Raw genomic sequence first — 27,492 nt, forward strand, 5'->3', positions numbered from 1 at the left:
TTCATTTCATTATGTAATTTATTTACATGTCAGTTAATAAAATCTTATTGTTTGTTATTTAATATCAGAGATTCATTTAAAATGGAATAAGTTTTGTACATATTAATTCCACTTTTTTCTTTATATAAATAGAAAATACTATGTTCCTTCTTGTGTGTATTCTTCTGGCTAGTTAGCTTGTTTTGGATGAAAAACACTCACATTTTAAAAGAGGGAAAAAACCTTGCCATTTCTATGAGACTAGCTAACTCACATTCAACTTAAAAGTCCTTATAAAGATTTTTCATATCCCAGAAAGGATTTGAACTTTTTTTTTTTTGCCAAAAAGGTATAACTGTTACTGACTGAGCTACAGAGATCCTTCAGTATAGCTGAGAAGTTGAACAGATGTGGGAAAAGGAAGCATGTCAGTGATATATATCACCAGAAGAGCAATTTTAAGCATGATGACCATATCACTATGCATAGCTAACACAGGACCATTAAGATTAGCAGCACACCTCATGTAAGATAATTCTGCTCAAGGAGACAATGAAAATTGCAACCAGCAATAATGTGGGGGTAAGGTTCACTGGGTACAATTAAAATCAATACCATTGTTTAGGTAACCTTTCCTAAGTGTGCTCTCAGCTGATGAACAAATAATATTATTATTGACTACTCCATGGAGTCCTTAAACTCATCAAGGAAAGGCCCTAACCTTTTTTTATAATTTTTCATTTCTGTAAAGAGACTGTTTTACACCGAGTGTTAAGTAATTATACAAGAATTCATTCTTATTAGTGCAATGCTTTTAACTCTATTTCTTTAAGAATCCAGAAAATTATTGACTCAAGTACCAAATAAAAAATATATACATTTAAATAAAATTATATAAATAACTACAAAATTGGATCCAAGGCCTTCAAAATAAGCCTATACTTTACAGATTTTCTTAGCCTAAAAAATTAGTCATTCATTTTCTGACTCATTCTATTACTGGATTGTAACATATACTTAATCAAGTCTACCAGACTAAATACCTTGTTTTCACAACAACAAAATGATCACCAGAGTCATTTTCCTTGGTAGGCCCTTTCCGAAAATATAAAATTTACTACTAAGTATAAATATTCTTACCTCTTGCAGTTCACTTTGATGCACAAATTACCAATTTTTGTACCAGAGAAAGAAGTTTCTTCTATTACTTTATAAACAACATATCTAAGTAGAGCTCTTCATGTTAAGCCACTTTACAGTTTGTTTTTAATAATTCCGTCGCTTTTTCCAGTCAAATAACAAATAGATCTGGTGTCCTTAAGACAGAAGATGAAATTTTTCATTTGGTGTTTCCTTGAACATTGAATTAGAACGTCAACTCCAATATTTTATTTTTACTATACACTTGTTGACAGTCTCAACTCTTCCAGTTTAAAGATTTACAGTGTTACGATTCCTTTTCATAATCGTTTATTAATATTCTTCCAACTGTCACATTTTCTTATAAACTTCCTAAGAACAAAATTCTCTGGTTGCCATTTTCAAATTTACATTCTCTCTCTACTTGTTTTCCTCATTCCCCAGCTGACAGAGAGAGTTACCAAACACTCTCTCTGTCAGCTGTCATTCACCCATTAAACTCCTCGGTGAGCACGTGAACTTCACGTAAATGGCAAGTAAGAAGTTACACAGTAATGGCTGACATGTTGTCTTCATTAGCGTAATGGAAATGTCTTTAGAAATACAACAAATATCTCAACACTTACAATTTTAAATTACAATAAAAGATTCATAATTATAAATTACGATTAATTTTACATCAGTTTCATCTTTCTCTCAAATTTTTTTTTTAAATTTCTAAATATTTATCTTATATCTAACAAAATTATAATTCTCTTAATGCTTACTTCTAGATCTTAAATAATAACAAGGTGTTTGCTGATCATTATTTACAATCTCTGAATGGGTACTAGTTTCAAAATCATACAATGCTAGAGATAATTTGGAATTTACATCTCTCAATTCATTATATTTATAAATTTCATTTCTCTACTTTTCGAATATTTCATTTAAATTACTTGAATTATGTCATAAATTGACAAAATCATCACTATCAGAAACAGGCTGAGATTCTTTATCTTCCTTAAGTAAATTAGAGGTATTTTCACATTCCTCTGGTTTATTTAACTCCAAGTTAACCAATCTATGATATTCTGCCATTATTTAATCATTATTAGTATTTATAATTATTACTCAGAATGGGAGAACAGAATTAAACAAAATGGGAGAGGAAAGATTAGCAAAACAGGTGTTCCCTGCCAGGTTGGCAGGAAAATGACCCAGGGGAAGACCAAGATATAGGTGGATTGATATGGTAAAAAGTGCCTTAGAAGATAGAAATATAAGATCTGACAATGTTGACAGGTAACAGATTGATTTGGAGGAAAATTGTAGATAGGAAGTTAGTAATGATGTAAATTTTTCATGTAGTACTATCATATCCTGTACACCCCTTGAGGATACATGTCAGGAATTTGATGATGATAATGATAATTATCACTCTGATGCACATTATCTGAATTATGTCATTTGGGGTTTTTAAAATTTCTTATATGATTAGGTTTTGTTTTACCCAAATTTCTTAATTTTCTCCTTTGCTGTATAATTGAATTATGAGGTTTAAAACAACTATTCCCTTTCCTACTATCTGATTACGAATGAGATGCATAATCGGTAAAGGGGAAAACAACCCTCATCTTTCAATATTTTATTCATATTGCTTCCTAACATAATTAAATTTCTACTCCCTAAAAGTACCTTTTTAACCTATCAGAGTGTACATTTACAATCTTACTAAGGTTTCTTACATGTTGAATCCTAAATATTCACAAGAGAAAAATTGGTGAACAGAATTTTTCCCTTTTATACTAGACTATCATCTAACAATACCAAATCTCCTAGTGCAAATGACTTATACTTTCTGAAATGATTAACATTCTGTCTGGTTTTCTGTGAACTTAATTCTTTATTCATCTTATGAATAACATGTATTTAAGACCTATTTTCATCTTGATTCAAATGGTTATCCCTAGATAATTTACCATCATCAGCCACATCAATATTATATTCCTGCAGTTCCAGTGTCCATCTAATTATACGTTGATTTTTATCCTTCATAGTACTTAGGAATGACAAATAGTGAATCAGATCTTATTTTAATAGATTGTTCTAACAACAAGTATCTAAATTTTCTCAAAGGAAAAATTATTATTAGGGCTTCCTTCTCTAAGGTCTGAACCTGATAATTTCATACTAATAAAAGCTACTGGCTTAAAATCTCCTTTCTGTTCTAATACAGCAGCAATGCAATCATTTGAAGCATCAGCAGAAAGATAAAAAATTTCGCCAAATTTGGATAAATGAGAACTGTAGCTCTAGTTAATGCCAGTTTTTAGGTTGTCAAATGCTTCTTGTTGGGATTTTACCCTGCCTGAATCTAACACCTTTCAAATACACTATGAGTCTCAACAGCTGTGAACAATTAGGAATACATTTTCTATAGAAATTTAACATGCTAATGAATCTATGAGCTTGCCTAATTGTTTTTGGAGGTTTGGCTGGTAATATGCTTTCTACATTTGACTGAGTTGGCATAATTCCTTTGTTGCTGATTTTATGACCTAAATATTCAACTTCTTTTAAGAAAAATTGGCATTTAGAGCACTTTAAAGATAGATTTGCTTCATCTAATCTCTTTAAAACATTCCTCAGGATTTTACGATGGCTATCTATATCTATTTACTACTAGATGGCAGATATTTCTGCCATCTAGTAGTAAATGCAAAGTATTTTCTGTCTTTTTTCTTCAAAGGGATCTAAAAGTAGCCAGAATTTAAATCCAGTTTTGTAAAATATTATGCTCCTTCCAAACAGATCAATAATTTCTCAATCTTACACAGTGGAAAATCAATAGGCTTTGTAACCTTATTGATGAGTCTCAATGCTAAGACAAACCTTAGGCTTCCATTTGATTTTTCAATTAAATGAATGGCTATTCCACTGAGAATTTGACTTCTCAATTATTCCTGCAGTAGTTTCTGAAAATGCGCCATATATTTCAGTGGAGTCTGATATTGCTTAATGTAAATAGGAGATTGAGTACAAATCTGCACTGAGTGTTCTACTGCATTAGTGCAAGACACTGAAACAATATCCTCTGCAAAAACACAAAGGCAGATTTAAAGAATTTTAGAATTCTATTCCTTTCTTCACTAGTGTTTGCTAACTTAATTGAATTCTCCACTAGGTTCTCTTTTATTTCCTCAATGTTTTCCCTCTCATGTTTCTTTAGAGTCTCAATATTAAACACTTGATCATTATCATCAGTGTCTTTAAAAACTTTAGGAGACTGCTCAAATTTTCCTTTGTCACCTGATGTCTTGTGTCCAGACAGCATTCTACTCCACACGAGGATACTGTACCATCAATAGGCTTTCTCAAAATTACATACAAAAGCACGATGTTTCAGAAAATCAATTCCAAACATTACTTGTACAGTTGGATTAGAGGATTCTGAAAGAACTATTAAACTTGTTTAAAAATCTCTCTGATTTTCCAAAAGCAGACCATTCCATTCCTAATTCTTCTTTTAACTTCTTCCATGACTCCTTATTTCTTCATTGTTAACAATTTTCCTAAGTATACATACTTATCTATTATTTAAATTTCTTTATTGTTTACCCTAATGACATCAGGGATTAACATTAGAGATATTCATGAAGTCCTTGTTAAATGTTTTAACTAGTCCTTCAGAAACAATCCATGCATAATGCATCCATACACCAATTATGCAAACATATACTTACTTTCCTCGGATGCTTTTTTGGGTTGTTCAGCATGAGGAGGGATTTTATCAGGTGATGGAATCTAAAAAAAATATATTTTAAAGAAATTAACTACCCATTCACATAAATATTATTAACTAAAATGTAAATGAGATACACAACTACAACGATGCATCATACTAATTTTCAAGAAATGTCAATTTAAAAAAAATCAAATCTTATGACATACCAAAAAAAAAAAAAAAAAGGTTAAAAAAGGACAATCCTGATATTTAGTAGTCATTGCATATTTTTTCGTCTCACAGAACAGGCAAACAGGCCTGTAAACACATGCATCTATAGACATAGGACACACAGGGGAAGCATAGCGCTAACCACCTTATCCTAAAAGTATGGTTGCAGTTGCAAGAATACTTACCTCGACACCGTAAAAGGTAAAAGAGGAGGATTAAGAAAGAATATTATTATTATTATTATTATTAAAACAAGACCTCATGGAGTCAAAGACTCATCTAGGAGGTCCTTTTATCTCACACACATCTCATCATACCGGGTCTTAAACACATTCAAACTCCTTGCGGACACCACACTCTCAGGTAAGGCATTCCAATCATTCACAACTCTGCACGAAAAAAACCTGCCTCTCACTCCCCTACTCACACCCTCTTTATACAGTTTCCAGGTATAACCTCTGGTTCTCCCCTGATCTCCCACTATTCTCTGTAGAACTTCTCCACCATTGATCTTATAACAACCCCTTACCAACTTGTAGGTCTCTATCATATCTCCCCTCTTCCTTCTCTCCAGTAGACTCTGCAAATTACATCTTTTCAATCTTTCCTCATACTCGACATTCCAGAGGTCAGAAACTACCTTAGTCAGTCGCCTTTGCACCCTTTCCAACATCTCTTCATCCTTCTGAAAACCAGGTGACCAAATCTGGGCACAATAGTCCATGTGTGGCCTAATCAAAGCCTTATACAATGGAACAAGAATCTCCCTACTTCTACACGTCAGTGTCTTCCTCATCATTCCCAGAAGTCTTTGTGTTGTCTTCACAATTTTGGCGATGTGTCCCCTAAATTTTAGATCCTTATCCACTATCACTCCCAGATCTCTTATTTCCTCTACTTCCAACAATATATTCTCACCAAGCATAAATTCTGCATCCCATCTTTGTTTTCCAAATTTTAAAACCTTACATTTTGCAACATTGAACTCGCATCCCCATTTGCTTGCCCAATCACTCAATTTATTCAAGTCTTCTTGCAAGGCCACAACATCTTCACTACTCTTTATGGTTCGTCCCAACTTTGCATCATCTGCAAACAACTGAATATCTCCATCCAAATCTTCGCCAATATCATTAATATACAAGTTAAATAGTAATGGCCCTAAAACAGATCCCTGAGGCACTCCACTAGTGACTTTCCTTTTCCTGGATATTGCACCCCCATACACAACTTGTTGATACCTATCAGATAGCCAGTCTCCAATCCAATGCACTAATCTAATATCCAACCCCATCTGCTCTAGTTTGACTGTCAACTTATCATGAGGTACTCTATCAAAAGCTTTTGCAAAATCCAAGTATATTACTGTGTATCCTTCTCCTCTGTCCAAGGAAGCAGTCACTTTATTGTAATAAGTAAGTAGATTACTAAAACACGACCTCCCTTTAGCAAATCCATGCTGTCCATCAAAGATTATACCATTGTTGTCAACCCAACTCTGGATCCTAGTTCTCACAAGCTTCTCCAACACACAGACCTGACACACAGATAGGCCTATAGTTTGATGCTTGAGTTCGATCACCTCCTTTATGAAGTGGCACAATCTTGCCCTCCTTCCACTCTTTAGGGACTTGACCAAGTGCAAGACTCGTATTAAAAAAATATGTCAAGGCAGGTGTCAACTCTCTGGCACATTCCTTCAGAATACGCGGTGATATATTATCAAGTCCCACAGCCTTATTTACATCTAGTTTACTCAACTCCCCAAACACCTCTTGCTCACTTACAGTCAGTCTCTCCTCCCCATCATCAACTGCTCTTAATCTCTCCATGAAGTCACATTCACAAGATTGAAAGATCTTTATGAACTGCTCATTAAGTATCTCCACCACACATTCTGCAACAGCTGTCTTTATACCATTTCATTTATTCCATAATCATTCTTTCTTTTGCTGGCTACATATCGAAAGAACTCCCTAGGATTCTTTTTAGCTTCATTAGCTAACTGCTGTTCATACCTCTCTTTAGCTACTCTCACCAACCAAGTCACTCTCCTTGCCTGGTCTTTGTAGAACTCATGAAATTGGTTACTTCCACTTCTCTTATGCTGCCTCCACAATGCCCTTTTTCTCTGTATTGCATGCTTAATCTCTTTATTCATCCATCTCACACCTAACTTATTTAACCTTCTCACCAGTGGTATACATTTAGACATTGCATCCACTAAATATTTTTTGAAAATCCCCCAAGCTGCATTGATCTCTTTTCCAGCTAACTCCTCATTCCATGCTACACCTGCAAGCGTCTCCTGAGTTCTTCATAATCACCCCCCTTGTAGTTCCACATATACCCTTTTTTCACAGGGGTCCTTGCACTGCTGGCAACCACCCAAGTAATCACCTCATGGTCACTTTCACCAATTGGTGGATGATTTGATACCTCATTGATAATTACATCCTCCGATGAGATGACCAAATCCAAGACCCTTAATCCTCTTGTGCCCTCTGTTACATACTGTCTGAGGCAGTTATCCCTCAAAAACTCAAGAAACTCATTTCTTTACTTCCAGTTGCTATCTCTTCATTCCAGTCTATATTGCCATAATTAAAATCACCCATAATGATCACCCTTTTCTTATTTGCTTGGCTTATTTGACTATACATTTCACTATCACCACCATCCACATTACCAGGTCTATAACAACATCCCACCAAGTATTTGATTCTATTCACCTCTATCTCACACCATACTGCCTCAAAACCACTGGCCGCATTTCCCTCTTGCATCTCTACCTTGTATGGACATAACTCTTTCTCTATCATCAATAGCACTCCCCCTCCCTTTTTACCCCTTCTATCCTCACGAAACACATCATACCTTTCCATCTCTATTCCTGTCAGGATGTCATCCTCATCTAACCATGTCTCACTTATTCCGACAATCTCTGGGTGCACAGACGCAATTAGTTCAACCATTTCATCTGCCCTGTTTCTTATACTTCTAGCATTGGTATACAAACACAACAACTCATTTCTGGATCTACAGCTAGTTCCACTGATACCACTCACTCGATGTGATCTCTCCATGCTGGACTGGGGCCATTTCCCTTTCTGCTTCTTCATTTTAGAACCTTTTGCAATTCCATCTGTTTCCTTTTGATCCCTGATCATCCCATTACTTTCCTGCCTACACATTCTCTCACCTCCTCTTGGAGCATCCACCTTTCTCACGCTGTGTATCCCTGTCCACCCTGAGCCTCGCCATTTCCCTGCTCCTCTTGCACACCGATTCTCTCATTTTCTATACTCATACCACTCACTTCCACATTCATTTCCACTCCTTCAATCTCTCCTGTCTTACTCTCCTGCTCTTCCACATCACTCCCCTCTCGATCTGATTCATTCTCTCTATTCACTTCTCTACCTTCCAGCAGCAGTCTCTCCAAGCGACTCACACCATAACCACTCAAATGCAGTCCATCGCTCCCATACAGCTCACTTCGTCCCTCAAACTCATTCCACACATTAACAAACTGTACTCCCATCTCCTCACACATTTCAGCCAGAATATCATTCATAATCCTTGCTCTCCGCCTCATTTCACCACAATCATACCTAGGCAACACACTGACCACCCTTCCTGTCACACTATTCTCCTTTATCTTTCCAAGCAGTCTCCTGACATTCATTTTGACATGCTCTTTGTTCTCTCTCAAATCATTCGTACCAATTAATACAATTAACTCTTTTGCTCGTTCCCGCCTCATATTCAATGCCTCAATCACTCTACTCATTTTACCGCCTGGAAAACATACCTTGTGCATTTTATCCTCTAGCACACCTTTAATAATTGAGTCGCCATACAATGCCGTCGCTCATCTTTTGTTATCTCTTTCATGCCATCATGATTTATTTTAATAATTTTGACCTGAATTCTCTTAATTTCATTTCTTGCTTCATCCAATCCAATTCACCTTCTGAACCTCGCGACACATTCACTCTATCATTAAATCTTTCTAACTCTCGACCCCCTCTTCTCACTTTCCCTCTCATTCATCCTTCTTTGTTTCCGTACTTTCGGTCCAACATACGTCCAACTTTCACTCTCACATATCTTTCTTTGTTTCCGTACTTTCGGACTAACATGCGTCCAACTTTCGCTATAATTCTTCTCACTTTTACTGTCATTCATCTTTCTTTGGTTCAGTACTTTCGTTCCAACATGCGTCCAACTTTCACCATCAGTCATTCTTTTTTCACTATCATTCATTCTTTCGATTTTTTTTACTTGCGATTTCTGCACCACGCCATTTCTACTTTCATTCGTTCTCTCAATTTCGTTTCTTTCCGCCTCACTTTCGTCCCTTTTAACATCCGTTACGGTTGTCAAATCGCTCTTTTTCTTTTTTCCTGATTTTTTAACATTTTTTCGCCATCCTCTTTCAAACGTGCACTCGCGACATAATCGGTACTAGCACTTTCTGTCATCAACTTCATATTCGCATTCATCAATTCCTCGTTCAGGTCACATTTCGCACACACCCTTCTTCCATCCGCACTAAACATCCACAAATCGTTTACGTAGTCGAAGGAATACATATAACAGACCTCACACTTAACGAACCGACTGAAATCCAAATTAAAATCCTGGAATGACAATGCCGCCGCCATTTTTTTTTTTTTTTCTCTGCAGGTTACTAGGTCTAATATTAACGTTTTCGTATTTAGTTTAAGCAAGGAAAAAAAAAACCCCACACTAATAATATCGGTAGCGCACAACGTTTACAGCCACTCTAACTTAAACAATTACGCATATATACTTAATTATTCCTAGTAAAACTTATCTAATAATAATAAATTTATTTTAAACAGACTAAAATTCCAATATCTGTTTTATAACCAAATGGCAAAACATGTTTGTCTTTGAAATTTATAGTTTCAAAAGTCACAAAGATTATGAAAATAAGAATCTTCGGCACTGCACTACTTAAAAGATTAAACCTTGCCCATGGAGTTCACCTTATAAAAATATATAAAAGTACACCTTTACAGATACTGTTATATCCACAGGCAGTTGTACGAAGAAAACTAAAAGGAAGCACTATATGATAGTTGAAGTATAGTAAATGAAAATAAGCCAGTCAGTCTGGCAAAATCTATAGGGGAAGCATTTTGAGGACCAGTGAAATGTTGCTGAATTGTAAAATGTCCAAGGCTAGTTATCTTCCTCCAGACTTCTCACTCCCACTCATATTCAGAAGACTTTTCAAAAGTCTAATTTTGCCTAGGAAATAAAAATTAGGTCTCCAAAACATACATAACAGAATGGATGAATTATTAAGCTCTGTTCAAAAGAGAATCGCCACAGCCACAGAGGTTATCCAAAAATATTCTAACTAGCATCCTGAAGATGATCTTCCTAGCAAAGGTTCAACTTCAGCATAGTCAGTTCTTCACATATACATATAAACCTGCTCTAAAAGAAGAGCCAATAAGATTTATATTCATCAACAGCAGATTTAAGATTATACTGTGGGAGGGGGAAAGAAAGCACAGATCTTAAATCAGTTAAATTCAAACTATTTGGAAGGGATGAAGGGGGAAAAAAAAGGCAGACTTGAGGTCACAAAATCAGACTTCACACAGAAGATTTTTTATATTTTCTCGTCTCCTATCTGATTTTACCTGTACTTCTTTCAATACTAACTGCTGATTATAACACAGATATAGATTATGTATTGTTTTATGTGCTGTTCTGTTTATACCATATAATTGTAACATTTTGAACAGCTCATGCCACCTTACTATACCTTTTCCGATCTACAAAACTTAAATACAGATCCTCATTAAATTGCTATAATTCGACAACTTTCTATCTTAAAATGAAAATCTGATCCTTAGCATAATATTTCTTTCTATTCTGTTCTTAGTTTTACTGCTGTTGATTGCCAACACAATCAGTGCTGCATTTTTACATAAATTATCGAAGTACCTTCGGGCAATCTGAATGTTCAGGTCAATCTGTATATCACAGAACAGAGACTGCTAGTGTAGGTTTGCCCTGCCGAATCTTCAAAAGTTATTTCATATCCATTTCCCATGAGTCTTGATACATAAACAAGGGTAATAATAATAATAACAATTATTAAAATATTATTGCTCTCTTAATCATCATCATACGTATCAAGGATTTAGGCCTAACATGGCCTGTTCCGGCCTTAGAAGTCATCGTTGAATCGTTTAAGAGGATGTCCTGGTTTTCTTTTTCCTAATGGCTTTCTTAATAATATCTATCGCTCTCTTAATAATAATTATTATTAAGATAATATATTAATTATTATTGAGAGACCTCCAGGGAGTCAGGGACTCATCAAGAGAGACCTTACAATCTGCATTATGTTGTCATACCTGTTCTTGAATTCATTCACACACACACACAACATCCAATGACAATTCACTCCAATCACGCACCACTCTATGAGAGAAACATCTAGCCCTCACCCCATTCTTGACAGCATTCATTCTCAACTTACAAGGATGCCTGGCATCCTTTCACGCTCCATAAAATGAAACATTTCATCTATTGAAATCCTGTATGACTTTTCAGAAGTTTGTAAATCTCAATCAATCCCTCTTTCTCCAATTTGCTAGTGTTTGCAGTCTACAAATTCTTGATCGGTCTTCATAATCAGTATTCCACAATTCTGCTATAATTTTTAACACTCTCCTTTGCACTTTCCCCACTGTATCAGAATCACCATGGAAACTAGGAGACAACACCTGCAAGCAACAGTCAGAGAGAGGTGTTATCAAGGTCTTGTAAAGAAGCAAAACTACTTTCTTATCATTACATGTCAAGGTTCATTTCAACATTTCAATTATTCTCTGAGCTGTATTTATTTATTTTTTATGTGGTTCCCACCTACAAAAAATTATTAGTAAACCTACAGTACATCTGCACCATGGGTGGGCTTTCCCCCTATTTTTTATAAATTTTATACATTTTTTAATTTTTTTTTTGCATAGTCTGGAAATCCTACTCTAGAGATCAAACAGGAGATTTTTTCAAGAGAGTGGAGCAGCAATCTCACACTGGGAAATCAAATTCATCTCCTGCCTAAAGACAATCATAGACATCTATGCCTGCAGTAGGATTTCAACCTGCTGAAGAGCAGGTATACCAACTGCTACACAAACCAGGCAGGCAATTTCTTCTCTATGGCCCCTGAACTTCAACTTCCTGTCTACTGAAACTCCAAGATCCTTAGCCTCATCAGTTTCTTGTAGCATAATCCACCAATATAATATGATATTGGATATCTAATCACACCAAAGTGCATGATTTTACATTTACTAACATTGGACTGACAGCCATTTTCATATGTCCATAATTCCAGCCTATTTAACTCATTCAGCAAGTACTGCATATCAGTAGCACTCCTGATTACCCTACCTATCTTTGCATCATTCAGCAAATAGCTGTATGTTGCATGTCAAATCCTTCCCAAATAATAAAAAAAGATATTGTGCCAACGAGTCTCCCTGAAAAACTCCAGAGGAAAGCTCTCAGTAATCTCTTCATTATCATTATTCTTGCATGATAATTCTGGTATAGTTCTACTATTGCTTAGATTATTTTCAAGAGTATGTCATAATAGCTGAGAATTTTGAACATCTTTTGTCTATTGAATGAATCTAACACTTTTGAGAAATCTATGAAGTTTAGATTAAGGGTAGGTTTTTATCTCTTGCACCTTCTAAGGCAGTGGATATGTATGCATGCCGGTTCTTCTGTTTTTCAAGAAATCTGCTCGATTTTTGAATAGAAGAGGTGTTACATATGGTTCAACTCAGTTTAGAACCATTCTGTCATAGATTTTCAGCGTGGTAGGAAGTAGTGTGATTCGACAGTTATTTTGATTTGAGAGTTGGGTTGTATTACGTGTGGATTGTACAGACTTGTTTTTTGGGTATTGGTATTATTAAGCCTTCTTTCTTTGTGATGGAATGTCAGATGTCAATAATTATAATACAGCTCTAGATATATACAACATTCAATTTTACTGTTGAAAGTTTATTTTTCACTTGGTTAGAGTATAATAAATTTAGTTTAATCCTTTATCCAAGTGTGAGCAAACAAAGTTTGTGCCTGAAAGTATCTTCAGAACTGGGGTAAGGTGATACAGCACCAGGGCAACTCGTTGCAAAGGTGGAGCAAGCTACCAACACTCCTGTATCAGTATCTCCTATAATGCAAAACACATCTCCTTGCGGATATGTCTAATGTTATGCATTAAGGGAAGGGCCACTACCCAGACTAGTTTCGACCTTTATTGAGGTCTCTTCAGTGGGAGCCAGGCCCAAGCTGAGATACCAGGCAGAAGCATTCGCAGGTCATCTCTACCTATAGGAGTTGCCAAATGGTGTGCCACCCTTTTTTAATAAATTACTCTGGATTTAGAGAAAGATGTTGAAAGTTTATTTTTCACTTGGTTAGAGTATAATAAATTTAGTTTAATCCTTTATCCAAGTGTGAGCAAACAAAGTTTGCGCCTGAAAGTATCTTCAGGACTGGGGTAAGGTGATACAGCACCAGGACACTCGTTGCAAAGGTGGAGCGGCTACTCACTGATGAGACCTTTCCGCCAAGACGTCAAAGAGAGCTCCAGTTCGAAGAAGAAAGAGCCTGTGCCTACCAGTCCAAAAGAGGATCCAGTTCCTGCGGCCCGAAGAGAGAGCTCCATGCTCAGATTCCTCTGTAGAACCCAAGCTTTGGTAAGACCTTTCTTTTTTTTTTTCTCTCCTTATCTGTTGTTTTGCCCACATTTTCTGGTCTCGTTTTGTTTGCCGCGAGGAACGCCCTGCGTTCCTCGACTTTGCCCTCACTTACATCCCCTCTCTACAATTGTAGTCAGGAATTTCTGTAACTATGTCGCATTTTTTGCCAAGAACTAAGACGCTCGGTATTGAGCTCACGAAGCCTGTAGATCAGCGGACGTTAGCGGGAGCTCTAATCCAGACAGTAGGGGCTGAAAATATATACGGATTCATACCATATGGGAACAATAGATTTCAAGTAGTGGTCAAAAACGACCAAACAAAAAAGAAATTACTAGAAGGTTTTATTTGTTGTGGACAAACAATCAGACCATTCCTCGTAGGAAGCCTACGCAAAACGCTAAAAATAACTAGGTTTCCTCTAGAATACCTAGAGAATGAACCTGAAGTCAAGAAATTCTTCAGTCAATGGGGGGAAATCCACGAGATTAAAGCACTTGAGCACGCCGACTATAAGGGATGGAAAACAGGAGACGTTGAAATCCTGATTGACATGAAAAAAGAAGTCCCCAATTTTGTTTTTTTGGGGGGAACGAGGGTAATGGTGAACTACCCAGGTGTGAAAAAAAGGTGCTTTAGATGCAATTCGGAGGAACACCTTGGGGCAGATTGCCCTCGAATACAATGCAGAAATTGCAAATCGTCAAAGCATAAAATGGAAAGCTGTACAGAACCCTGTATTAAGTGTGGGGCTCTGACCCACAAATTGGACACATGTCCGAACAAGACACACTCAGAAGCAATAGGAGGGACCATAACACCGATTAGGGCAACGCCCATCGGGAACCCTGGGAAAATATCAAGGAGCGATTTTCCGGAGCTCGGCCAGCAGGCTGAAAAGGAAGCAGCAACGGAAACGAAAGCCCCAAAGATACCCAAGGCAAGTCGCCACACACAGAACATCACCAGCATCAATGTGGCAAACCATGAAGCTTGCAGGAAAGAGGAAGAGGTCACACCCAGCGCCCCAACAAAGCGCGCAAGAGAAACGGAATCACAGGAAAAGAAAAAAGCGAAACAAAGCAGCATGATGTCATCGGAGGACGAAACAGAGTACACAGAGACCACAGGTCAACGTCGAATAATAGGCGAAAAGCCCCTCAACAATGACGTTACAATGTTAGAGAGCCTACCCCCAGTAATGGATCAATTGGCACAACCCCAAGTCCACGAAATGGACTCTGACAGGGACTCTACAGACAGGCTCGTCATTGTCTCGGATGCTCAAAGTGCAACCAGCTCCGACGAGGAACCAGAACCGGCTTTCATAAAACAAACACCAGATAACGCCCCCCCCCTCATTCTAACACCACCATGGAAGTTAAAATCGCAACTTTAAACACTAACGGACTACGCAACCCCTTTGCGCAAAGCGCTGTCTGGAGGCTAATGTTAACACACAAAATTAATATCCTCCTGATACAAGAAACCCATTTCTATAAGCATTGGGACGTGGAGAGCTTCTCAAGAAGCTATCCGGTCACCAGCTACTGGTGCTTCGGGGACGCTCACTCGCGAGGGGTGGGGATACTAATTCGCCCCCCAATCGCGGGGGGGTTCTTCCACGTCCAAAAAGACGCCGCAGGACGCCTAGTAACGGTGGACTGGAAGTACGGTGGCCGTACCATCCGACTTGCTGCAGTTTACGCCCCGAACAATCCATACCACAGAAGTGGTTTCTTCTCTGCCCTTGAAAACTATCTCCTGGGAGTAGAACACCTAATAGTTGCAGGAGACTGGAACTGTGTGGAAGACACACGTCTAGACAAAGTAGGCGGGAACGCAAACAACGGAACTGGCGGCATTGCCGCTTTAAATCGATGCTGTATAAATTTTGACCTCGTCGATATCTGGAGGCGGAATAACCCCGCCAAAGTAGAAACTACGTGGGGCCGCGGCCAGATATCGACAAGACTAGACAGGGTGTACGTGTCCCAAAACCTGGAACAATATGTTCAGAGGATACGTCACACCGCAGTGCATAACTTGACAACCGACCACAAGATGGTCATTCTAAAAATCACGCTCCCAGAGGTGATGGAAACAGCCAGAGGTCCTTGGAGGCTCCCTCCCACCTTCCCCAGTCTTTTCAGCGACCAGCTACATAACCTCTGTGACAGATGGACAAACACCAACTGGGACTGGGAAAACTGGCTGACCTTCAAGAGGCAGGCTAGGGAACTGTTCCAAAAATGTGGACGCGAAAGGGCCTACCAAAAACGCAAACGGCTGAGGGATCTCTACAGGGAACTCGGCTGGTACCGGACAAACGAACGGAGCGGAGTTCCCTGCGGAGATCTCATCAGACAAGTAGAAATAGAACTGCAGCAAGAGCGGCAGAGTAGAGTCGAGGACCTCGACTTTCGAACGAGACTCTATCTCAGACATTTGGAAACACCTTCCGCCGCATTCTACAACCAACAACGGGTGGCGGCTAATGATGAGAAAACGATTCACCAGATCGAGGAGAAGGGCCAGATTTTACGCTCAACCCACGAAATACTCTGTCACTTTCATCAGCAGTATATCGGTATCTTCTCTGACCGGCAGGGCACGGATGACTTCAGTGAGTGGGACGCAACACGTTTTCCCGATCATCTTAGTGCCCTGCAGGACAGGCCGATAACTGCAGCCGAATTAAAGGCCACGTGCAGAATGATGAAAACAAAGAAGACCCCAGGGCCAGACGGACTGGGGATAGAATTCTATAGATCTATCTGGGAATTTGCATTGGCAGCGTTAATAAACATCTTTAACGAATTCCTCACTTCGGGAAACATCCCCGAGGAATTCGTTAAGAGCCACACCATCTTTATCCCCAAGAAAGACCGAGATCGGACTTTGTCGAACAACTGGCGTCCAATCTCCCTAACCAACGTAGACTACAAGATTTTTGCAAAAATTATCTGTACGCGCCTTAAGGGCGGTATCGAAAAAATAATAACAAGCTCACAGGTCTACGGGATCCCTGGTAGATCTATGGAATTCAATCTCTTTTTGTTAAGAGACTTGATCAAACTGGCCAAAGAGAAAAAATATCCTCTGGCACTTCTCTCCACCGACCTGGAGAAAGCGTTTGACAGCGTCAACCACAGGTACTTGCAGAACATTCTACAAAAAACAGGCGTGGGCTCGAGACTTCGGCGTACAATTAAAAACATGTATGCGGAAGCCACGACCCAACTATCTATTAATGGGTTTCTAACAGAACCAATCCGCATAAATAGAGGGGTTAGGCAAGGCTGCCCGCTAAGCCCCCTCCTCTTCTCCCTAGTATTAGAACCCCTAATCAAAAGAATTGATAACACCCCCGCAATTAACGGTATTCCACTGCCCCAAGGCTCCAGACAATGCAAAATAGTGGCATATGCAGACGATGTAGTGGCTACACTCAGAGACTCTGAGTCCATCTATATCTATCTGCACACGCTGCAAAAATTCAGCATAGTCAGTGGTCTTCGCGTTAACGCACAAAAAACCAAAATCAAAAGTTTCGGAAATTTCCATAGCACTGGACTTCCCTACGGTTTAACGCTACAGACACAGCCTCTAACTATACTAGGCGTGCCCTTTTCAGACACCCTAGCACTACCAATCCAAAAATTGCAGGAGACACGCAGGGAAAGGATAAGGCTGTTCAAACCAACCTTCTTCTCCTTTTATGGCAGAGCGACAGTAATAAAAACAATCGTCACCCCAATGCTGATGCACACTGTCAATATCACAGGCATCACACTGGCACAAGAAAATAAATTAACCAAAGAACTCCTGGATTTCTTCTGGAATGGGAGAAAACGCGAAGTAAAGAAAGAATACCTACAACTCAAACAGGAAGAAGGGGGTTATGCTCTGCCCGATCACAGAAGCTTGCTACAAGCAAACACGTTCAAAACCGTACGGAAGGCCTTAAACTCCAACCACATTTCTGGCCTACTAATTAGATATTTTATAGGACTTTTCCTCCCCCTCTTTGGGATCACGGACTATGCTGGACCCCGCGCAAGGGGGGTGCCCAAGTGGTACCGTACAGTAGTGAAATCGATCACAACACTCAGAGACAGAGGAATAGCAATCCTCACTCACAAACCCAAAGCAGTATACTGGGATTTCTTCCAGCTTTCCAGGCGTGATACACCCAATCTTAGTACAAACAATGAAATTCTCTTCAGAAACATCAAAAATAGCTGGGGACAGCCTTTTCATCGGGATCTAGCCTGGAGAATAGCCTACGGGCGGCTCCCGGTGAAACTGGTGAAATCCCGGCATGTACCTAACCCGTGCGACCCATTCTGCGATGTCTGCCGGGACGTGGAAACGGTGGACCACTTCTTTTATTTTTGCCCACCAGCCCAACGCATCTGGCGGAGACTCAGCATAGCATTGGGAATCCCCATGCTGACAGTAGAAGAGGTCGTACGACTACAATTCCCGCCACCAGTCCAAAAAACCCAAAAGTTCACTATCTTCCTAATCAATGTACTAAAATATCACATCTGGAAAGTACGGAAAAAATCCCAGGTACGAGACGCAAATTTAATGTATGCAAGAATAAGAAAAGGTTTCTTTTTCTACTTACCCAAATTTCTTGCACAAGAAAGGCACTTACTAGGAGACTTTAAATTTGTGAATCAATACTGCAAACCACCGACAATATGCTTTCTTATACAGGGACGCATCAGGCCCTGTATATCTCTTTAGAACCCAAAAAAACCCACCACCACCCCCCCACCCCAGGAAAAAGATTAACCACTCTGTCTCACCTAGCCACAAAGCTTTCGCTGGCACGGTTTCTTTACTCCAAACAAGGGGGGGGAGAGCTGAGAACCCGGGCGGCGAAGGCTTACTGCGAGGCGGTGCAGCTCCTCGTGAGCGGCATCTCCCGGGCCAGTCTCTTCCCCATTCTAAGTCCCAGTGGTACCAGGTATACAAGTTCCTCAAAAAGTTCCTATTCACTCCTACTTACCGGACCTTAAGTCCTGTTATTTTAGATTTAAAATAAATATTTAAATAAGTACTATTATTTACATCTTGTCTTAAAAAAAAAAAAAAAAAAAAAAAAAAAATAAGGATATTATATCTAGTAACATAAAAAGAACCTCCATTAACACTGGAGTAAATCATTACTTTAGATAAAATAATATGTGAACTATAGACAAAAGTCTATCTTTAACTTTTTTTCTGAACAGATAAATTGAGTTATATGTTACAGACCAATTAGCCATTAAGGCTAAACAGGTTGACTGAGGCCTCTTTTTACCTCCTACTATCCTACTCTATCTTATATCATACTCCTCTTTTACTGTCTGCTGATCCTCAGCATGCTTTATTCTCCAAAGGCCAATGATGAGAGACATGAACTCCCATTCTACCTCAATAAAGGTCGAAACTAGTCTGGGTAGTGGCCCTTCCCTTAATGCATAACATTAGACATATCCGCAAGGAGATGTGTTTTGCATTATAGGAGATACTGATACAGGAGTGTTGGTAGCTTGCTCCACCTTTGCAACGAGTTGCCCTGGTGCTGTATCACCTTACCCCAGTCCTGAATATTATATTCAATTTTACTGTGCTTTTTTTTTTTTTTAAACAGATGGTTACGTGATAGCTCTACCAATCATCCAGAACAACCACTTAAAAAGTTTATATCTCCATATTTGAGTTTCTACTGAATATTATCTACTCCAGCTACTTTTTCACGTTTCTGATGTTTTTTCTATCTCAAATACTGACACATATTCATGACTGCATTCCTATTGAATATTATCTACCAGTGTTTTGTCAGTGTGTGTTCTTTTTAACAATCTTTCAAAGTAATTATTCTAGACATGAAGATTATCTATATCTGCAGTTTTTATGTCACCTTTATCATCTTTAATTCTTTTACAGTATTCCATCCTCTATTTCTAAGTTTTTTTCAGCTTCTTTTACTTCCTGATTCCACTGAGTTCTGATTTTTCTATCCTTGTAGATAATGTCACTATACACTTCTCAGGCTGAATCAATCAATGTTTTCTTCGAATTCTGCCAATACACCTCCAAGGTTAGTTTGTCTCAAATGAACACATAATATTTGTGCATTTGAGTGTATAATTCACTTCTGAAAGCTGCTCGACTTTGATTTTTTTTTTTTAAGAGTTATATACATACCATTTTTCTCAAAATGATATTCGATTTCATCCTGCTGAAAACTAAATGGTAAACATTCAATTTCAAATCCTGTGAATGCTTCTCTTCTTGAAGGTCTCTTCTTTGGATACTGCTGTCATCAAAGAATAATATTAGAGATTTTATGCATTTCTTGCATCTTCTCTCTTTCTCCATGTGAATCTTTACACTATTTCCTGAATATCAATTCAGCAGGCACTTACCATTATTATTAGCTCTGACCTTTTCTTCAAATTTTCCCAAAACATTTCTATATGCCTAGGATTCATTCCCTCCCCCCTGCTGTTCAGATCTCCAACAGGCAACATGTTTTATTTTCTTTTTGTCAGCTGCCTTCTCTAATCACTCAAGAAACAACTCTGCTTCTTCCTTAGTAGAACCTTTGAGAAACCATGCGTACAAATAAGTTTCACTGTCTATTTCCTTATTTTGATGTTTCCCCACATCAATCTATATGATACTGCATGCCATTCAAGATTATTTTCAAGTTTAGCAATAATACTATAGTTATTTCTTCCTTAGTCTGATTATTATTGCCTGAATATAACATGTTATAATGATTAGCCAGCCTGGCTGGCTGAGTAGTTAGCATATCCGCTCTCCAGCCAAAAGGCTGCGGGTTTCAATCCTGCTGTGGGCATGGATGTTTGTGATTGTCTGTGGAACTAGTGTTAGTGGTCAGCGGTAGATGGCGTTGGTGTAGTTGTGGTCAGCTGGTGAATTGCCAGTGGTGGAAACCGAGTTGTAGGGTAGGTGCCCTCCCTCGATGAGTCTTTGGACTTCCTAGAAGTGACAAATAATAATAATAATTATTATTTAGAAGAGCCTCACATTTTTGTCTTCTTTTTATTAATACCAATTATGTTGATACAGTACTCCTCTAATTCTTTTGCACGTTTCACTTCTTTTGTGTTATTATTTTTCATGTTGTGGTGCCCATCTTGAATTTTGCTGCTGTTCAGTTGGAATCCATTTCATTCTAATGTTTACACTTCTCAACTGAAAACAACTGGGACTTGTTTAACTGGGCTCCAGCCAGGATGCAATTTCCTCAATGTTATACCATCATTTTGTTTGATTTTAAGTCAACACAGAATCCAATTTGGTCGACTAAATCAATCCAAAATTGCCAGTCCATCCATGTTTCTTCAGTATCTAGACAGCTACCAACTAACAGGGTGCGCTGCAAGAGGGCAAGGATTGGATATTAGATTAGGACTGGTTGGTTTTCTGCATCCTTTAGAAGGTTATGTGAAGGTCTCTTCCCAGTTATGTAGCTTTGATCCTTAAGCAACCCATTTTGTTTATGTCATTTGAAATTCAAGTTCCTTTATTTATTTATTTTTTTACCATTCCCTCTTTCTCTTTCATGAAGATCAAGAAGAATATCAATTGTTAGAAATATATATATATTTTTTTCATTCACCTTTGAAATTTCTGTTAAGTTTATCATGAACATCAGCTTTCATTTGATGACTGTCCTCAGTAATGTAACTTTTGGAATAAAAACAAGCTGCTTGGTTTACAATGTGCCAACTGTTTCTGTATTTCTCTTTTCAAAGTTACCATAGGAAGAATGGGAACCTGAGTTAAACAGCTAGAATTTTGTATTCTTTACAATGATAATTATGCAAGGAAAAATCTCACACCCTCCTTATAAAACTTGCAGGGATGAACTCTTATAATATTATCTTCAATATTACCATTGAATTAAACAAGGAGAATGGATACACCATGATACATACTTTGTGAATGGGTTTTGATATAGCATGAAGACATAAATTACATAGATTACATAAATTAGAGAATATGGAATTGGATTATAAAATATCAGTGTGGATAAGAGGATGGCTGATGGACAAATATCAAAAACTAATATATGGGGAATGTGAGTTTGTAAGATTTAAGGTGATCAATGGTGTAACACCAGAATCAGTCCATTGTTATTCTAGTTTTACATTAATGACACTGGGAAGGACTTGACAGGTAGTTACAGCTATTTGCTGATGATGCAAAGACAGACAAGGTAATCAAGAGTTTGGCTGTTATGCAATACTGCAGAAGGATTTAAATATTTGTGTTAGAGGCTTAATGGAGGGAAACAGCAATGAGAAAGGATTAAAAATAATATTTAATTAATCTCAATCCTCGATTTTCTCTTTGGAAAGATTTTAGTAATGCTATCATCATCATCCCCTATTATTCTAAATTTCAGAAAAAATAGTCCATCTTAAAGAAATACAATCTCTGCATGGCTTTTAAGCCCCACCAAAAGCTTGCCAGCCTTATATGTTCTCTGTGCCTGGAATATATAAAGTATCCTGTTCCTGCTAGCTGGCCTGCTATGGGCAGACAGGACGATCAACTAACATCTGTAAGAAAGGACACAAAAAAGTACATCTTCAGTCATGATTATGGTCAATCAGGCCTTGTGGATCATGCTTTAGATATGGCTCACAGAATCAATTGGAAAAAAGACTACCGTGCCTCATCACAGTAAATTTAGAAGAGAAAGACTATTTTTGGAATCTGCAACTACCCACAGAAACCAGCCTAATTTAAATAAATATGGATGCATTCAACTTCTTAAAAACATGGGAAACACTAACATTTCAAGAACCCAGTTTATCTCCAAGGTGGCCAACAGGTGCACACAGAGGATGCCCCACCTAGTTAGCACTCCAGTCTTTTGTCCATATGTTCTTCCTGATGATGTGTCAGTGACTGAGATGAAATACTGGAAGAATTAAATATTATTTTTAATCCTTTCTCAGTGCTGTTTCACTCTATTAAGCCTCTCAACATGAGTTTCTCCAAGCACTTATGCCTCAACACACAAATAATAATTTGAATAGGCTGGAACTGTGAGCATATGAAAATGGTTATCAAATGTAAAATCATGCAATATGATGTAATGATTATGCGAGAAGAAACTGATCAGCCTAGAGATCTTGGGATTTTAGTAGATAGGAAATTGAAGTTCAATAGCTATGTAGCAAATACAACTCAGAAGATAATTACAATGCTGAAACAAATCTTAACATGTATGGATGAGGAAATCATTTTGCCTCTTTATACGGCTTTGATATGATCTCGCTTGGAATAATATATGCAGGCTGGTCTCCTGGTTTCTGTGGTGATTCTGATCTAATGAAGGGAGTGCAAAAAAAGAGGGATGATATAATTAAACTTCTGAAAGGCCATACAGGATAATAGATGGAATTTTTTATTTTAAGGAGAGTGGGAAGAGGATTAGAGAGCATTCATGGAAGTTGAGAATAAATACAGTCAAGAAGGGAGTAAGAGTACATTACGAAAATTATGGATACAACTGCTGTGTTGGAGTAAAAGTTTAGTTAATATAAACCAAAATATACACTCGACATTTAGACCTTCACATTAAGGTCATCTTCTGGATTATATATACAAAGAAACAAGCTGCACTACAATCTACATGGCATGCTGAAGTTAATGATCAACCGTTAAAACTATTTGCCTGACCTCTGGCGCTAAAAAATAGGCATAATAGTTGTATCCATATTTTCGTAATGTATTCTGATCACTGTGTTAGCATGAAAGAAAGGGAGTAAGAGCTAGAGTCTTTTTCTCATAGTGTGGGGTATGTGATTGGAATGGATCGTCTTTGGAGGTGGTGAGTGCAAGTAGTGTGAATAAATTCAAGAAAAGAATACGACAGCTGGTGTGGGTAATGTGGCCTCAATGAGTTGCTGACTCCTTAGAAGTATCTATTAATAATAATATTATTATTATTCAATAATAATAATAACAACTACATTAAGCTCAACCTATACAACAACATTAAACTCACACTGGATGAAATATAAAAGAAAGCTGCAAAGAAAGTCAGAATTCGTTCAAGAACAACCTAAAATCTTTGGGTAACACAAAACTTAATCCTAGAAACACAAAGAAAGGATGCTGTATGGAAACAATTAAAGCAATATCCAAATAAAGCAGATTTAAAAACAAAATATAAGATAACAAGGAATTGCCTTACAATACAAATAAGAAATGCAAAAAGAAACTATTACAGACACAAATTAACCTCTGCACAAAACAACATGAAACAAACCTGGCATCTGATCAACGAGATGCTAGATTGTACTCCCAATACCACATCTAAATCCATAAAACATAGCTTCATGAAAGAGACAAAATCTATCCAACAACTAGCAAATGACTTTAACCAATACTTTGCAGACTCCATCCAAGAACTGCGCAGAAATATTCCCCCAATCACAAAACGTGATCCTCCACTTGGACCACAATCAAAACAGAAATTATGGTTCCCAACCATAAAAGAAGCAAACGTTGTTTCTATAATACATCAAATCAAACCAAACAAAGGCCCAGGAATTGATGGAATAAGACCTAAGGATATCAAGCAACATGCAACTAGCTTAGGCCCTATCCTACTAAAATTACTAAATAAAATATTTAAAACAGGACAGATACCAAGTATGCTAAAGACTGCTGATTAAATTACACACACATGTAATTTAATCAGCAATTACACACCTATAGCAACATTACCAATTATGGAGAGGATTGTACTAAAGAAACTCACAGCATATACAGAGAACTTTCAGATTATCCCTAAAACACAATACGGTTTTCAGAAAAATAAGGGAACAACATCTCTCTTGGAAGACTTTACAGACGTAATAAATACTGCCTTAGACAAAAACAAAATTGCCATGGTAGTCTTTATCGATTTAACTAAAGCATTTGACACACTAACACATCAAACCTTATTAGAAAAGCTGAGACATGTTGGAATAGATGGGCCTCTGCACAGGTAGTTTAAAACTACCTTCAAAATTGAAAGCATATCACACATACTGGGTCAAACCAAAGTAGAGAGCTACCAGTTACCTGTGGCGTGCCACAGCGAGCTGTACTCTCCCCAACTCTATTCAACATTTATATGCATGATATTAATCAGCTACCTCTCAAAGGCAAGATCTTCCAATATGCAGACAATATAGCTATAATATCCATCCATAATAATGCAAACATAGCCCAAACAAATATACAGCATGACATAAATCTGCTCATAGACTGGCTCACCAAAAACTCCATAACCCCTAGACTCAGATAAGACAAAATTAATGATATTCAGAAATCCACTGACTAGACCAGTTGATAACAAATATATAACCATCCAACATCCACTCTCCAACATAAAAAACACAGGGAACAGTAAAACCAATACAATCATTCAAATTGAAACAATACAATATCTTGGAATTTACTTTGATGCAGATATGAACTGGAATAGCCACATAAACCATTTACAAAATAAACTCCGAACAATAACTGGCAAACTCTACAGGTTAAAAGACATAGTTCCCACACACCTAAAAACACTGATATACAAAGCACTATGCCAAAATATACTAAGATACGCTATAACAACGCATGCTTTCTGTGCACCCTACAAACTAAATAGATTAATGTCGTTACAGTACAAAAATGATAAAACTGATCTTTTGAGAACAAAGAGACAATATCGACTTTACATACACTGCAATGTCAGAACACAAAATACTGACAGCAAAACATATGTCACTATGCAGCTTTGCTAAAATATTACTTCGATGCCAACTACAGGACAGTCAGAAATATATACTGTATAACAAGACTTCGGACAACTAATTATATCACAAATACAATAATCACTATTGTATTTATACAATAGTGATTATTGTATAAATACGATAATCACCACAGAAAGGCTACATGAAGCTTCTACATTCCCGACATGCTAAATAAATTACCTTTTGAATACAGGAACCTTACTAACTACAATAGCCTGAAAAGTGCCTTAGTACATGCATCCTTAAGGACAAGAAACATGCACCCTACACACTTCACAAACTTAATGAAACAATATATTACTTCAGGCTTTCCAGCTCAGCGATGCACCAAAACATTCCAAATTATCGTATGTGTGTGTGTGTGTGAATTTCTCAACCTACAGCTGTAGTGGATATCAGACCTATCAAACATCAGCCTACTTCCCAACACAGCCAACAAACCAATAAATATCACAAATACAATAATCACTATTGTATTTATACAATAGTGATTATTGTATAAATACGATAATCACCACAGAAAGGCTACATGAAGCTTCTACATTCCCAACATGCTAAATAAATTACCTTTTGAATACAGGAACCTTACTAACTACAATAGCCTGAAAAGTGCCTTAGTACATGCATCCTTAAGGACAAGAAACATGCACCCTACACACTTCACAAACTTAATGAAACAATATATTACTTCAGGCTTTCCAGCTCAGCGATGCACCAAAACATTCCAAATTATCGTATGTGTGTGTGTGTGTGAATTTCTCAACCTACAGCTGTAGTGGATATCAGACCTATCAAACATCAGCCTACTTCCCAACACAGCCAACAAACCAATAAATAATAACTAACTGGTGTCATCCTCAGATAAGCTTAATAAATAACCTTCAAGGATGAAAGCTGAGAAATTACATCTCAACCAAGATCAACAAAAAAAGAAGAAGAAAAAAAAAATCCATATATTACATTCAAGTGCAGTAGTTGCAGCACTTAAATACATTAAATGAAAATTGTAAACATATATAATTCATTGTTAAATGTATAAATGCTGTAAAAAAAAAAGCAATATTATTCAACAGCAGAAACAATAAATTACCAATTACAGTAACTATTGTTAATACATTATACAGAAAAAAAAAAAGAAGAAAAATCTGACAAATTTCATTGTTACAAAAAACAGAACTAAACCTGTTGTAAATATGTAATCATAATTTTAATAATAAAAAAGGGTTGAATTAAAAAAAAATATTATATGTAGAGTTTCTATAAATGGTGAGTGACTAATGTATCTAGGATATGTAGACAGTTATTAGATTATTTTTTCATTGTGAAGTGGTTTAGGGTGTTGGCTATTTAAATATACTCAGCACATATCAAACTATCTGGACTATGTGGCCAAATAGCAAGACCATCACACAGTGCAATGAAACCATTCGTTTGAGAATGGCTGTGTTGAACACTTGGTTTCCTAAGGTGTCTATGTAGAAATTGTCCAAAAGAGTGTGTGTGCACGGGGAGGGGGGGGGGGGAGATAAGCCCATGGCTCTCCCATCCAGTTGTTTGGATGGGAGAGCCATTTTATACTTTTCCTTTCCATGTGAAATAACCAACATGTACTGTGATATTTCTGGGATGAGGTGTGTGTGTGGGGGGGAGGGGGATTTAACTTGAACAAATAAAGAATCTTGGTCACTGGTACATTAGTGAATGTCATATCAAAACTAATGATTAAATCTGAACTTTTTAAAATATGTTTTTCTAATATATTTTGTTAGATGAACAGAATTTTTTAGAAATGAGGAAGAATTACATGTGAAGT

General features: G+C 37.5%; 1 protein-coding gene across 1 annotated transcript in view; it reads right to left on the minus strand.

Annotated features, from left to right (window-relative positions):
- The window catches only part of LOC150102194 (uncharacterized), a 238,490-nt gene that overhangs the window by 101,192 nt on the left and 109,806 nt on the right, over positions 1-27,492 (minus strand). Inside the window, exon 8 of the mRNA XM_090399106.1 lies at positions 4,845-4,905. Coding sequence (XP_090255232.1) covers positions 4,845-4,905 — 61 coding nt within the window. The remainder of the gene's footprint in view (positions 1-4,844; positions 4,906-27,492) is intronic.

The sequence above is a fragment of the Typopeltis vanoorti genome, chromosome 10, assembly GCF_054136105.1.
Source record: "Typopeltis vanoorti isolate ZY-2024b chromosome 10, IOZ_Tvanoo_1.0, whole genome shotgun sequence".
NCBI classification, from domain to species: Eukaryota; Metazoa; Arthropoda; class Arachnida; order Uropygi; family Thelyphonidae; genus Typopeltis; species Typopeltis vanoorti.